Here is a 16,787-nt window from a genome sequence, read left to right as displayed (position 1 = left end):
TCTTTCTCCTTAAGTCTTCTCTTAAGCCACCTATAAACTTCCCAATCTTTATCTCCTCAGTCTCATTAGTGTCACACACAACAGACAACCGTTCCCATTCTTGGATATATTTTGATACGGTCCTATTCTCCTGTCTCAAAGTACCCATTGTATGCAAAGTTGCTGCCTATAATTTCGTGGGACATACTTCCTCCTTAGGTGCTTTCTCAGTTTTTCCCATGTACTGATTCTCTCCCTATCCTCCCTTCTTCTTTGCTTCTGCACTCCATCCAACCATACTGCAGATAGCTTAGTCAGTTTAATCTTAGCTAGCTTAAACTGTTGTTCAAGTGTGGTATCTTTAAAGTCAAAATATCTTTCCATGTTGGCTTCCCAATCCAGGTACACCTCTGGGTCTGGAGAGTGTCCATCAAAACTAGGTAAGTCAATCTTCAAGGTTTTGTCCACACTGGTCCTATTATTCTGAGGGTATTGTGGTGGTCTCTCCCCCTCATTTCCCATTTTATTGGCTACTGTAAGGGCTAGTTGCTGGACTATATTGGTAAGGGCTTCTAGTTTCTCATCCATGTCCATATTTCCCAAGGTACTCACAAACAGAACAATGGTAAGGCAACTAACAACCAGAATCTGCAAGAAGATTTCCACAGCAATTTTTCCAGAAACAAAAACAATGAATGCACAAATACACAAAACCCTAATTTCTCAGAACAATTTTCAAGAATCAGATTGCATACATCAATTTTTCCAAGGAGACACGCAATGTACATTAATTTGCAAACAAATGTTATTAAATTTTTATCAATTATCACAGTCAAGACAATCAAGAATTGAATTATGTGAATCAATTTATGCGAAAACTCAAAAATTCGATTAACAGACACAATTTGATACGCATGCAATGATTTTAGAATCAGATTTCAGAAATCCTTTCCACAATTAAATGCATATGATGATTAAATCGAATTCTACAATCCTTAACAGAGAATTTAATGACAAGGAAGAATTGAATTTATACCTATGATCACCAATTGAAACAAAATGCGAACAATACCTGATTTTTTGATTACTTTTCTCAGAAAACGCGATATTACCTATCACCTTGTTTCCCTTGTATCCTATCTTCGTGTCCCTTATCAGAACACGGCTCTGATACAAAGTTGGACCAACTCTGCAGCAGAAGATGTCGTTTGATATTTTGATTACACGCACACTTGTACAGACAATCAAGAACAGAAGGTTTCTTGATCAATTCGTCTGTTTGGGTTTGATTTCTAAGTAATCTTGAATGACTACTTATCTTGGAAGAAGACACTGATTCCCCTAAGGAATGCAAGGCCTTAATCCTCACAATTCTCTCAATGATCAACGCGATCTTGAAGAAGTATGAATCTCTCACGGATTGAATACACTCAACCTTTGCAAGACAGAAACAACAAAACAGAAACAATACTTGTTATCTGTATGCTCAATTAACTTTGATGAAAGCTCATGATTGATTAAAAAACTTAAAGCTAATTACAAAGCGGAGGAGAGCCTTATTTATAGAATTGGCTTCCATTTCTAACGGCTATACAATCAAGAAAAGGCGCCTAAAATTCTAACGGCTATAACAGAAAACAGAAGCTTTAAAATTGAACACGCTGGGTCTTCTGTCTGCGTTTGGGAACACCAGGTTGTTCCTTATTCTTCCTCTTTCAAGTACAGTACCCTGTATGCTGTTCCTCAGCTTCATTTGCTTGGTATGGACTAGGTCCAGCTCGTAGTTCCTCAATACTTGTGTCTTCATTGTTTATGTTTTCAGTATTGTTCCCATCATCAACCTTATGTTTTCAGTATTGTTCCCAGCATCAAGCTTGTGTTGTTCATATGAAGAGAGTGGTCTTGTTGCACTTGTTGCATTATCTAAAAAACTTCAATTTGAAAGGTTAAAACTGTCACAAGCGGAGAATGGCGCTTTGAAGGATGAAATCCAAAAGGTGAAGCTTAAAAAACAAGCAATGAAGGAGCAAGTTAATTCTCTTAAAATTAAAGTTATTAAACAATTTAATTTAGTTAAAGTCATGAGATTGATTATTTTAGGTTTGTTGTTTTTATTTGTTACATCTGCAAAATATGTGCATAATCATGTAGAAACCAAAAACATACCTTAGAGATAGTACTTCCACCACCAGCTCTGCAACATCCTCTGCCACCTTATGTTCCTTCTCTTTTACCACTTGCTCCACTTTCGTTACCACCCTAAATGGTTTTTATTACCCCTTCCTAGTTGTGATGGTTGAGTAGAAATATTGTGTTGTTGTTTTAGCTGTGATTTTTGAGCAAAACATGTCTTCCTAGGTCTACCTCTACCCCTCTTTGCTGGTGGTGGATGCTCGATCAGTTAACGTGTCCTTATTTGGACATTTCCTCTTGTTATGTCCAGATATACCACATAGCTTAGAAGTCATTTGTTGGCTATGCCTATTTAACTTTCTTGGTTTTTTGGGATATTTATGCGGTGACTTAATTCTATTCTTTCGAGGATTATTAGGTTCAATTTTAATAGGAGGAGGGAGCAAGGAATGTCAACAATGGGCTCATGTCTATCACCAGCTAATGGGGGTATACTACCAATATATGCCCTTAAATATGCTGCTTTTGTGTAGCATTCATCAATGTAAAGATTCAACATCTTTACGCAAATAAAACAATGCAGCTATGGCATGACAACATGGAATGCCTTTCAAATCCCACCTTTGACATATACATGACCTCTTTTCTGTGACAACCTCTAGAGTATTAATGTAGTATGATACATGGAATAATGTTATTGTGGATAGTATTATTGTGCATTTGCTTACCTGTTCCTTCTCTTTCTCCAAAAGCTTTTGAATTTTAGGATATAATAAGCATGCCCATTTATTTGCCTCTTCTCTCTTCGTCACCAACCTCTTCACTAACACAATCCTTATTTCCTCGAGCATGACAATCAAATGCTTCGACCTAGCTCGCATAATATAATTGTTGAAGGTTTCAACCATATTGTTAACAACCACACCGCACTTACATTCTTTTTTCAGATATGGCCTACAAAAGACTCTCACATCACACTTCTGGAATTCCTCTACTACCAAAGCATTCACCTCTGCCATGTCCTTGATTGGATAAAAAAATCAGGCACATTGTAAGCCTTAGCACAGCTCCAAACGAGTAGCTAAACTCTACTCCCTTGAATACTTTGTTCCAATTGGCATATAAATTCCTTCTATACTTAAAAAAAGTATAATCACCAAATAACAGTAGCATTAATACTTAACAAAAGTATAATCAACCAATAACTGTAAAATTAATACTAACCGGATGCTCAACTGAAATCATTGTCCATCTAGCTCCATCCGTGGCATCTGTAACATATAACCTTTTTTTTAACTCAGCTAAAAACCACTGCAAATACTCATTGTTCTCACCCTTAACAAAAGCCCACAGCAAAGGGAACATTTGCTCGTTTGTATCTCTATCAATAGCTAATAATAATATCCCACCCAAAAATGTCTTAATAAAGTAACCATCTATGCATCAAACTTTTCTACACCTCTTTAACCACCCATCCTTTAAGCTTTCAAATAGCACGCAGTATTCAGTGCTTGCCCATCAACCTCATTTTCAGAAACAATTTCCTCCTCACTAACAATATAACTTTTCATTCTCACCATAATCAGGCTCCCATATGAAATGAGAAAAAATTTCTGATTTTGGTTCTATGTTAGGCATCCAAATGAAAGGGTTAAGACATGACTAAGAAATAAGATTAATTCATAAGCTTAAATGTCTCCATGAATGATATTAAGGGGATGAGTTACATCAACCTTCTAGAAACCAACCACTCTTTCCCTTTCCCCTTAGTAATTTTTTTATTTGATAATAATATTTTGATTAAATTGTTCAATTAATTTGTAAGATGATAAAAATCGTTACGCGATAAACTTTTTACGCGACGAAACACGCGCAGCACGAAAACTTATAAAATGACAAATTAAAATGTATGTGTTTATATATTTTAATCGACTAAATTGTATTTAATAATTATTCATTTATATGGTATACGAATCAAAATGTATGTGTTTATATATTTTAATCGACTAAAATATATTAAATAATTATTTATTTATATGGTATGTTAACAGGGTGTTACATGAACTATAGAGGGGGAGAAGAGGTGGTGGTTTCACCCGTTGGTAATTAGTGACTCAAACTAGAGTCTTGGTCATGGGGATGAATGAATCATGGGATGAAAACGAGTGGGAAACAGTAGCCAACGCCAAGTTGGCATTGGCGCAGGCTTTGGTAAAGTCAAGTCGTCGTGATACGCTGTAATGGAACATTTTTTCCATAAGCAAACGTCGAGTCGGCATCCCTGGTGCTTGGGGGACAATCGACTCGGCTTTCAGTGCTGCATTTTGACGAGATTTTCCGGAGATCAAAAGTCGACTCGTTAACAGGTGTCACATAGTGACGTCCGAGTCGACATTTTGTGGGTGCAGATTTAGTTTTGCTTTTTCCATGTTTCTTGGGTGGTTACTTGGGTTATTTGTTGCCCTAATTTCTTCTAATTGGGGATTGCTATACAATCACCCCATTATTTAGGCTAGGGGTTCCATAGAAACACAAGAGAGAAAAATTGAGCCATGTAGAGAGAATTCTTGATTTATCTTTGTAATCTTTGCAGTTTATAGTGAAAACCTTTCATCTCGGTACTCGTGGACGTAGCTATCATATTGATAGTGAACCACGTTATTTTTTTGTATGTTTTTTTATTTTTTGTATTCTATTTCTTTATTATTTTCTTTATTGTTTTCGATTATTGATTAATGGAGGGGGATGTTAGCATGGGAGAGGGGTAAGTTTCTGGGAGATGTTAATGGAGGGGGATGTTTGAAAAATACAAGGATTAGAGGGGTAAGTGAAAACTAGGGAGCTAGAATGAATATTTTTTTTCTTTTTATTTTTGTCATATTTTTTTTATTTGAAAAAAGAAAAATAAATTTTAACCTGTTTAACAGGTTGAAGGTTATTTTATCTTTTAGAAGCAAATTTAGGTGATTGATGGAATTTTCCAAAAATAATTAAAATGTGGGATTTTTAAAAGGTAACCACTAAAAGGTAGGATATATGTAAATCTTCCTTAACTATATTAATTAAAGAAATACATTAAATAGCATAAAAGAAAAAGTGTAACTATTAAAACTAGATAAAGTATTTTTTAAAATATAATCTTTTATAATTTTTAAAACCCACGATTAAAATTATTTGATCTAAGATCGCATTGAAATAATAAAAAAATTAGTACTCCTTCTAATTCTCCCTACTTGTCCATTTATTGTTTGGTTATTATTCGCTAATCATTCTTAATTTGTATTTTTATTCTTAATTTATATTTCTATTCTTAATTTATAAGTTAAAATATAGCCAAATGAGATGTTGTTTCATTCGTCTCAATGCAACGATTATTAATATCAACTTTTCATAATTTTTAATTTTCCACAATTAGAGATATTAAGGGTTAAAATGTTATCACAAAAAGTGTGAAAAAGATACATGGGACAAGTGGATTGAATAAGAGGGAGTAAATGGAAACAACAAAAGGAAAATAAAAAGTAATAAGAGTAATTAAATTAAGAGAAACTCTCATGTGGAGCGGTTGTACTCGTGTGACCAACCCAAAATTCTAGCCGAACAATTTTAATGCTTTTAACATCTTATTTCAAAGTTTTCAATGCCTATTCTAAGGCTTAAATGCTCATCCCAATGATTAAAAATGCTCATTCTAAATATTAAATAAACATTTCAACTTTTAAGTTCAACATCCTACTATAAAGATTTTAATAATTATTCCAAGTCATGAAATGATCTCCCTCTACTCCTCTCAATTTGCATAACTATACATATTAGTTTGTCCTACTAATTTCACACCCCTTTTTTTTTAGCAATAATCCCACACTATTTCTTTTAATCTAATTTTCACAAATTTATTATCTTTCTCCATCTTAACCACTCATTTTTATCATTACTTATTTCTTTGTCTTATTCACCTACTCAATTCCTCATTCCACTAAATTTGACGCAAAAAGTATTGGATACATTCTCGTAAGAACAAAGAGAGTATATTCCAAAGTTTAAAATGTTCATACCAAGAATTAAAATCTTCAATCTAAGCCTTAACAATTCTTTTCCAAAATGATTAAGTTTACAACCCTACTTTAAAGTCCAAATCTCAACTCCAAAGCTTAAAATTTTTCTTCCAATGATTTAAACCCTCATTTAAAGCCTTGACCTTCACTTTTTTGATATAGACTCCAATTTAACATCCTTCGTTATAGTTTTTAACACCTATTTAAAAGAATTGTTAATGTTAAGGCTTAAAACGTCTATTTCAAAGCTTAAATTACTTACTCTAGAACTTAAGTTTAATATCCTACCAAATCTTAAAATGTCAATTTAAGCTATAAATGTCAATTTAAAAGCTTAAATTGTCTAATCTAATACTTGTATAATTGCTACATTTAGATAATTAAAATGCATCTAATTAAAATGAAACAGTTGCAAATATCATAGAAAAAAGATAGAAGTCATAGTGCTACATGGAGATGGAGGCAAAAGTAGACATATCAGTTGGAGACATGTGTGATTGTGACATGTTAAATTAAAATGTTCCAAAACTTTCTCCATTCTAAAATAAATACATCTGATTGTGATATGTGTGATAAAGTTTCACTTATCAATAACAAGTATAATTAAACAGAAATAATTGTAATCAAACAAAAAGTTGGCTAGCAATTAGAACGGAGCATGTGAGAAGACACAAAAAGTGGGACAGTCCCTACCAAAGCAATCCACCTATAAGGTGTCACTGTCCCAAGTCCTAAATTCCCAACTAATATTAAAACATAATAACAAGTTTCTCCATAAATTCTGAATTTTCCCATCAGGATCAACATAATTTCTCCCAAAATTGCTCAATTGTTTGTCTTTATAAAAAACGATGTAGTGTAACAGAGTATGTGGGAGCCACATAACAGCAAAAAGAAAACAGAAGGTAATAGGTTATAGGACAATGAAACAGTTCATAAGTACAAAACTGTAATTAACAATGTTTTTTGGCAATTGCTGTCTAAACAATTCAGGAGGTACTATATGTCCTGGATATTTGTCATTTCTAGAAGCTTTAGTTTCTCTTCTTGAATAAAAGTGAAACGATGGCATCCCTCCAACCAAACAATGCAGCAGGCTGCTGTAGTTTGGGCACGATCTGTGCCAGACCGACACGCAAGCTTGGGTTGTTGGATATCAATGGCTTTATAGTAGCAGATGCAGACCTGAATATTACAAGAAATAAGCCAGTAGCATCATTGGCTTTCAAAGCGAGAAATAAAAGCATCCTATTTCCAATCAATGCGTGCATCAAATAGTTTGTAAGGTTAGATTTTAGAGTGACTAATACACTTGCATCAAAAAGTTACATTACATTTCATCACCCCAATGTCAATAAAATGACTCCCACCTATTGGAGGTTTGCGGGGTTGGATGTATCACAATCTTACCCTTATTAAGGATAACAAAGAGATTGTTTCCAATTGATTGCCGGTAGCAAACATCATCTGCAATTTCACATAACTAAAGCGTGCGAAAGATTTAATAACTCATTTTAATATAGTTCATTTATAATCCAAAACCAAAAACTGCAAATCTTTGGCCCCATAGTAATAAGGGACGTTCTTGTCATAATTTGCGGGTTTAAAGTTTTTATCTCCCTCTAGAAATGGTCTTAGCAAACTATATTTGCACATTAAGAAATTACTATATATGAACTCCACACCAAACGATATAGGAGTATCTATGGGAAATTAAAAGTCCAAATTTAACTGGTAAGTTCTACCGCTAATAGAATACGTCAACTTCCAAGTCCATATTTCTACCAGGAAATATACTAGAAATTCATTAGTTAGCTCCACTGATGATGAGGTTTTTTTGCTAGTAGCACATTCCAGAAGAGCAAAACTGAAACTGAGAAGGAATGCAGAAAATTACATACATGCTAACAAGGGGCTCTTCATGGGCAAATGTAGAAAAACCTTGTCGCTGTTTGTGCTTGGGCTTGGCACTGCAAGTTACATATACACGGCCACGACGTTTTATCACCTTACAGAACTCACACATCTTCCTCACAGATGACCTAACCTTCATGGTTACTGCAAGAGCAACTTTGTAAGGGTATTTGTTTCAGGCAATGAAAGAGATTCAAGTGATATAACATTTTATTTACAAGTCCCAAAAGGTTGAAGCTGTTGAATCACATGTCCATATAACATGTTGCAATGGAAGCGTTTTTCAAGGTCCACTTAAACATGTCTGATTTCAATGGTGTTTCAATGTTAAATTAGGTAGATATGGTTTAGTAAGCACGGTAAACAACGGAACACTATCAGCAAGAAATTTTACATGAAGCCAATAAGATCTATCATAAATGAACTTTTCACTTAATTAATGTAATGACTGTCCTTCAAAACAAAGCGATTGGCGTAGGTACTAGCAGATCATCATGTCAAGGAAATAGTATCGAAATCTAAATGCTCCCGAGTCACTATGACCAACTTCTGAGCAAGATCCATGAAACGAATATGAATCCTCAACCAATGTCAGTATCACAGGCTAGAGATGAAGGTTTAGAGAACAATTCCCTTAATCTCCTCAACCTAAACCCAAAGTTACAACCCTGGACCCAATAAGCATATCTATTCAAGGCCTCAAGCTAACATAAAACAGTGATTCCATCCCCTTTCTTACAACCTAGCCATCTTTCTTTCATAAGCGAGATACCTTATATTCAGGATCTCAGCTCTCTAACTGTAATACTCCATACAACTTTTGAATCATTTTGAATTTCCTCAAAACTCTATAGAAATGTACACTGTAAAACAAGTTATTTTTATATCAGAGGCATTCTTCTTCCTAAACTAAGGTGTAAAATCAACCTCAAAGTGGATGCAAAAGGCCCTTGCAGATCACGGCTTGAATCTGCGATGCCCACAAAAACCTTTAGCTTATTTGTCATAACGAGGTTTAAAAGTAAGCATTCGCCTCTTATGAATAACGAATTAGCACAGAAAACAAGTATCAACATCTAGAATAAATATCTGTAAAACATGGAGCTTCCAGTACCAAAAATCTGAAATCAAATGTCTCATTATCTAACTCAAATGTTTCACGTAATGTATTGATTCCTTTTAAAAAGAGACAAGTACAACTTAACTCATCAATCATATCAAAAAAAAGAAATGTATATCTAATATAAGTGTGAAAATACTTTCCATCCGTGATTTCCTCAAGTAACATCAAGCCGATACTTATAAGCAAACTTACAAGAAAACTAATAAATTATCTTGTAAAATAAGCAAACTTCAAATGAACACTGATTGGATAAGAGGAAATGGAAGGAAAGCAAGCGGAGTGAAATGTGTATTTTCCTCATTTGGATACAATTAGGAGAAAGGAGGGAAATGGAGGGAAGAAAATATTAGGGAGAAGCTCCTTCGCATTTTAAATAAAACAAATACTTTCAACATTGGAAAGACAACATACTCATCTTCCCTCCCCTTCCTTTCCTTCCCCACCAATTTCCTTTTCCTTCCCTTTCAATAATATTATCTAAACATATAGTGGCAGAACTAAGGGGGTATTCGGGTAGGCCACAAATAAAACTATAATTTGTATAAAAAACTAGTAGGTATAAGACAAGAGAAGAAGGTAGATGGTTGATAAAGCCTTATATATGATAACCAATGGATATCAGGTTCAAAACCTGTGGGCTACATTCTTTTAGCTTTTACTATTTTTTTTTTCTTTTTTCCGTATTTAGAAAATATTAACCCTAACTCATTCGACCTCCTCCTTTCCTCCTCCATAGTCCTCGGCCCTCACTAGTCGCCTTAGATTTCCACCGTCAACTGGCCATAGCTGCCGAATGCTTGACAATAATTGCTTTCAATTTCTTCTTGGGGATTATTGCTTCAAGAAAATTGAAATGGAGAAACGGCGGATAATAAAACACCATCCGGGGAAAGGAATGGTGGAAACACTATAATGTAAAACAAAGAGCTTTCATATTTAATAAATTCATGTAGCTCGAGACTCGGGAGTAATGTACTTGTCTTATGTTTCACACAATTGTTGTGCCAAAATGCACCGGATCTTTTATGGAAATGGTGAATGACATATGCATGAACTATGAAGATGAAACTGTCGTACCAACAAACCCAGCTAAAAGTTTGAAGGTTTACCACAGAAGCAAGAAGAATAGTGGTTGAGAAAGGACAACAAATGGATAATGATGAGGTGGCACGATTCTGTTAGAATGCATATTCTAGAAAGGTAGTGATGGCCACGGAGCGGGTTACCCGGAACCGAACCGCTTAAAAACGTCTCGGAACCGTAACCGTTCACGACAGGTTCCGAACCAGTCTGAACCGCGAAACCGTTAAACCGCCGGAAAAAACCGGCTGAACCGGACTAAAGAACCGCGGGCCGGTTCACCCGGACCACTGGTTCCAAGGAACCGCCCCGGGAACTGGACCGGACCGGTTCACCCGGCCCAACGGTTCCTTGGAACCGGGCGGCTCACCCGGCCCAAAAGTTCTTTGGAACCGGTCAAAAACTAGCCGCTAACTAGCCGTTGGGGATTTTTTGTATAAATACTCCACACTTTCAATCATTTTCATTCATAATTCATCTCTTCTCCTACTCTCTCTACTTAATTACTTAATTACGCAATTATTCTCTTACTTTTGTGATGAATTGCCATTTAACCATGTGAAAGTAAGGCATGCGAGTATTACACCAGAAAAACTTTGCAACCACAATATAGAGTAATCCCTAGGAACACTCTTAAACGACGCACAATAAAATTATATGAATCAAAGCGCTATGAATTAGTAGAAATGTTTAAATCTTTTAATGGTAGGGTTAGCATAACAATTGATATTTGATCTGCTCCCCCACATTTAGAACCTTATATGTGTAACAACACATTAGATAGATTAAAATTAAATTATTCAAAAAAGAATAATTGCCTTTAAGGTAATACTCGAAAGACATACGGGTAAAAACATAAAATACATATTAATAGAGATATGTAAAGAATGGAACTTGTTAGATAAGATATTTTGTTGTTCTACGATAATGCAACCGCCAACATTAAATGCATCGAACTTTTGTATAACGAACCTGCTTTTAGTTTTATCCTTGGTGGTAGATTATTACACGTACGTTGTTGTGCTCATATAGTTAACTTATCTTGCCAAGCAGGTATTAGACAACTAAGTGATTTATTAGATACCATTAGAGACATAGTGAAGTGGCTTAGAGTTGGACAGGTAAAGAGAAGATATAAGCAATTATGTGACCATTATCAACTAAAAAAAGTGTATTGGTCATTAAATACTCCTACACGTTGGGGCTCAACCCATGATTTATTAAAAAAGGTTATTGCTTATCGTCCGGTTATAACACAACTGTATAGTGAGTGTACAGATAGCAGTATAAGTGATGAAACATGGGAACTAGCTATAGGCGTACAAAAAATATTAGAAGCGTATGTCCACGCAACTAAGATTTTTTCATATGTTTACGAACAAAACGTCCACTTAGTAATAAGTGAATGTATTACTATTTTTTATCATCTTCTTAAACATTCGCATTATGATACTAATATATTTTTAAAGCCGATTCTTACAGATATGATGGACAAGTGGAAGACTTAATTTACTGATTTTCCTTTTATTTATGGAATTGCGACAATTTTAGACCCATGTTTTGAGACGGAAATCCTTACTAAAGTAATTGGATTTTACTACCAATTATTAGATTGCTCGCCTAGTGATGTACATAATTATGTTATAAATTGTAAAAAACTTTTAGCAGAACTTTATGATTACTATTCTAGTGTATATAACTCACGTCGCAATACGTCTAGGCGTGCTAGCGTTTCGGCACGTCCCACTTATTATAATCCCGTAATAGCTAACATAATAAGCCTAGACGATAGTTTTGTAGGACCATCTTCTTCCTCACCCTCCGCTTCATATTTATAACTAGATAATTATCTTAAACATCACTTTGAAATTGACCAAGGTAGCTATAATACTTTACAATGGCAGAAAGAAAAATCCATAAAATTTCCCATATTATTAAGAATTGCAAAGGATATCCTTGTAATTCTTGCTTCTACGATTGAGTCGGAGTCTGCTTTTAGTGCAGGTAGAAGAGTTCTAGACGAAAAGAGATCTCGTCTTGCTACACATACTATTCAAATATGTGTTTGCAAGAAAGATTGGGATCAAGCGGAGCTCCGAACACAAGGACTCAAGAACGATGATGATCAAGACGATGATGATCCATGGATGATGATGGATACATCTGCATCATCGTCGAGAGGAGAGTCAGCGAAAGCATCTAACCAACAAGATGATGATGACGAAGACGAATAGGATCATGAATATCGGACAACGATCAATCAACATTCAACAACTACAAATAAAAGGTATGACAAAGTACTGTGTGGGCTTTGATTCCTTCAGGATACGTAAGCAGCTCAGTATTCCTTCGGGTACTATGTTCAAGTCCATTTTCTCCCTCTTTTTTTATTAATCATCTTTATTGTTTCTTATTAACTTATTTTTTTCCTTCTTTTTAGTAAATATTTTAATAACGATGACAAGCAATGAATTTTGCTACTAATCAAGCAATCATCAAAGGTACGTTTGCATTATTATAGTATTTTTATATTATATTTAAAGGAAAAATAAGAATGGAACCGATGGTCCGACCCGAGAGTTGGAACCGCCGGAACCGCCTCATGAACCGCCAATGAACCGTTTGGAACCGCCCAGAATCGAAACCGGAACCGGAACGTTTGAATCAGGTTCCACATGGAACTGGAGCTAGGTGGAACCGGAACCGGAACGGAACTGGCCCAACCCGGACCGTGGCCGTCACTATAGAAAGGCATTTTTATAACCAATTCTTTGGCAGCAAGTTTTGTAATACTTGTTTAGCTATAAATATATGATGTAATAATGTGATTGGATATATTGGAATATACACAAACATTCCCTCCTCAACTTCTATTCTTTACTCTCCCTCCCCTGTACTCTTTCTCTTCTTTCTAATAGAATTCTCGATACTCTTCTCTCTCTTTCTTCTCTTCTTCCTTCTTTTCTGTTGTACTTGCTAAGGTTCACCACAACTTGTATCAGAGCAGGTGCAAAAATTTACCTCGAAATGGGTAATCCTACAAATCAGCAACATATTGAACACCTCAAAATGGCAGAATTCTGTTAGAAAGTATATTCTAGAAAGGCATCTTTTATAACCAATCCTTTGGCAGCAAGTTTTGTAATACTTGTTTAGCTATAAATATATGATGTAATAAGGTGATTGGATACATTAGAATACACACAAATATTCCCTTCTCACCTTCTATTATGTACTCTCCCTCCCCTGTACTCTTTTTCTCTTCTTTCCAACAAAATTCTTTGTACTCTTCTCTCTCTCTTTCTTCAAATTCTCCCTTCTTTTCTGTTGTACTTACTAATGTTCACCACAGAAACATGGTAGAAAGTAGTTGTCCAGCAAATGTTTTAGTTTAATTTTATTTAAAAAATTTATTTGAAATTTTGCTTTATTTTTTCATTCAAAAAATGATTTTATTTTTCTTCTTATTGATAGTAGAAAATATCGCCTGTATCACCTTATTACGACCGTAACTTAAAGTTTTTTAGCTTATGGTGAACGAATATGTGTATGTGTTGGAATCAATATTTGTGTTGGGTAATTGTTTAATTGGCTAATTACATTATAATAATTTAAATTCCACTAATTCGAATCAATATTTTAATTGAATATGTGTTTGTGTTGGAATCAATAGTTTGAAAGTGATTTGTTTCAAAATTTGTCTTATGATGACATTATGTGTTGTTTTCAAAAATATGAATATCACGTGGACAATTACGATTAAATGTAATTTTATTTTTATTTAAAATGTTGACATCACTTGATTTTTTTCTAAATCCGCCACTGCAAACATAGTGTAAATCTTCAAATACTTGTACTTCTCACAAACAATATTCCTTCAAAAATCAAACAATAGGATAGCTCAAATTTAAGCACAATGAGAGAGATAGATGTCATAGCTCATATGATCTAATGTAAAGCATACAAAGACCTTTTTACTGTAGTTTCACCACATAATGGAATAACTATTAATCTCGATAAAATTATGTAATATCTATATAAAAAGTAAAGAATCAAAAAGGTGTAGCTACTAGCAGATCATCATATAAAACTCTTCGTATTGGAATCTAGGGTTTCTAAGTAAAAATGACAGTATGGCCAACTCATTGCAAGTTCGAATAAAACAATGAATCCTAAATCTATGCCAATATAACAAATTAGAGCAAGTGAATATATTTCCCCCTATATCCTCAATCTATAACCGCACTCCCATGTAGTCAACAACCACATCCAAATAAGGCTTGGGTTAACATATGTGAATGACATCATTGCTTTTCTTCCTTCTTGTCTTTCAACAGCTTCTTGACACCTATTACAACTTTTCTTTCATAAAAGACTTTTAGTATTATCTAAGTATCCTAACAACATTCCTAGAATATTAGCATCATCCAATAAATTCTCATTCTTAAGTATCTACAACCTTTGAAGTGCAATCAATCATATAATAAAATAGCTATGGCAGTCAGTGGCAGATACAGTAAAAAAAAAAAAAAAAAAAAGCAAGTAATGTCAATAATGAAAAAAAAAAATTACAATCACTATTGAAAAAATCAAGACAAATGTCCACGTGGATTCATTTGCAATATACAACACAATCATGAATCATTAGTAATGTCAATAATTTGTCTGCAATTGTAGTTAGAGCGTAACTAAATAAAGAGAAAAGTAATCATTTGGATGTATATGTAAGACAAAGAGAATAGAAGTATAATATAGCTCTTGTTATTTTGGTGAAATTACTTCTTATCTCTACGGTGGTAGATTGTGAAACATTGAGATGAGAATATAATCTCATACTCATTAAGTCATAAGCTTTATCTTAATTTCTGCCCTTGTTTCTTCATTTCCTTAGTCCTTAATCTTAATCTCGCAGCTAAATAAATAACTATCATCGACTTCACAACAAATAGCACTACGGAGTATATGCTAATCACTAACAACAATTTTTATTTTAACATCAAATGACAATTAATTTACCCAATTCAACAATCCTAACTTTAACATCAAATTCATCATATCCATTATAAATACTTGATGCAAACAGATTTACCTAATTCAAAACCCCAAAATTAACAACCCTAGTTGGTAAATTAATCAAAATTCAAAAATCTGAAAAACAAAATTCAAAAACACCATAGATACACCATTCCAACCTTAGAAATGACTTATTACAAATTAAAATGATTAATTTCAATATCAAATGACAATAAATTGCAAATAAAAAAGAAAAAATAACCTAAAAACTCTAGTTAAGTACAGAAGTCAGAACATAATACCTTAGAGAAAAAGAGGAATGGACCAATTAATGATGGAGAATAGCGCCGGCGGAGGACAGTGACGGGTTGGTCACTGGGGGCAACGTGGTGTCTGGCGAGTGAAGTGGCGTCAGGGCTCAGGCGATTGAGGTGTGAGGGGTTCTGTCACAAATCTGTTTGGTTCTGAGAGGCAGACAGCAGTAGCATTATGTTTGGGCCTTGAGACCTGGGGTTTATTCGGGCCATCTTTAATGGTAAGTTGGTAACCTTAAAAAAAATTCATCACACTCTTTTACAATTTTTCTCTCTCTTAAAATTTTATCTTTTAACCAAATTTTATTAAAAATGACCTCTTTTAAAAGGTCATCATAATCTCTTTCTTACTTTTTTTTCTACCCCACCATAATTTCTCTCCCTTAATTTCTCTAACATTTATCTTTATTTTTTTATAATAATATTTTCATGTACAAAGGTAATATAATTTTTTATTTGATTAAAATAGATCTACTATTTTATAATTAAAAAAAATTATTTTTTTAATAAAAATAATATTTTTTAATCAATATAAATATAAATATAATTTCTAATAAATATTTTTTAATATTTAAGAAAAATTCATTAACTTCAAATAAATATTACAATACATAATTAAAACATAATTAAGACATTACATAATTAAAATATCTACTGACGATTGTAATTCTGAAGGTATTGTCCAAGTTAAACCATCATATCAACTTCCCATGGCTGAAGAGTTTCCTTTTTGCTTAATGATTCATAGATCTCCCTATTCATTCGATATTCTTCCAGTTGAAGTTGTTTTTGTTTTCGGACTTCTTTTAGTTTTTGAAGTTCTGTCTTCTCTTTCATTATTTCTGAATTAAGTCGAAGACTCTCTCCAAATGCACTCAAAGCTTGAATTGATTGATCTGCGACCATCTTCCCTGTCATGCGAGTCTTAGCCTTCTTCACACCCTCGGGGCGCGTGGATGATCCTCCTTGAGGTTCACTTGTTGGAGTTTCAGAATCTTCTTCCGTCCTTGATCTTTTCCCACTACTTTTACTACTAACATCACCAGTTGGTTGTTGATCCAATTGTTTTTTTGATTAGTTTTTACCACTTGCTTCCACTTGTTATACTTTCTTAAAATTTTCCATTCCTCAATCAAGTTAAAGTTACCGTGTTTTCTTTGATGGATTAAATGCGCT

At 34.0% G+C, this 16,787-nt stretch overlaps 1 protein-coding gene across 2 annotated transcripts; it reads right to left on the bottom strand.

The window, feature by feature from the left end:
• Positions 1-6,976: 6,976 nt before the first annotated feature.
• LOC130828849 (uncharacterized) lies at positions 6,977-15,811 on the bottom strand. Of its 2 annotated transcripts, none has more exons than XM_057694866.1 (3): positions 15,600-15,811; positions 8,069-8,237; positions 6,977-7,352 (listed from the first exon to the last, which is right to left on the bottom strand). In XM_057694866.1, the coding sequence occupies exons 2-3, from the start codon at positions 8,218-8,220 to the stop codon at positions 7,202-7,204; spliced, it is 303 nt and encodes a 100-aa protein (XP_057550849.1). In that variant the 5' UTR covers positions 8,221-8,237; positions 15,600-15,811; the 3' UTR covers positions 6,977-7,201. The 2 variants fall into 2 exon arrangements, with proteins under 2 accessions (XP_057550849.1, XP_057550848.1); XM_057694865.1 differs by having other exon boundaries at positions 8,069-8,225; positions 15,600-15,808.
• Between the last annotated feature and the right edge of the window lie 976 nt (positions 15,812-16,787).

The sequence above is a fragment of the Amaranthus tricolor genome, chromosome 12 (assembly GCF_026212465.1).
Source record: "Amaranthus tricolor cultivar Red isolate AtriRed21 chromosome 12, ASM2621246v1, whole genome shotgun sequence".
In the NCBI taxonomy this organism is placed as follows: Eukaryota; Viridiplantae; Streptophyta; class Magnoliopsida; order Caryophyllales; family Amaranthaceae; genus Amaranthus; species Amaranthus tricolor.
Note: the sequence above shows the minus strand (reverse complement) of the source record. Positions and strands in the feature narration are given on the sequence as shown.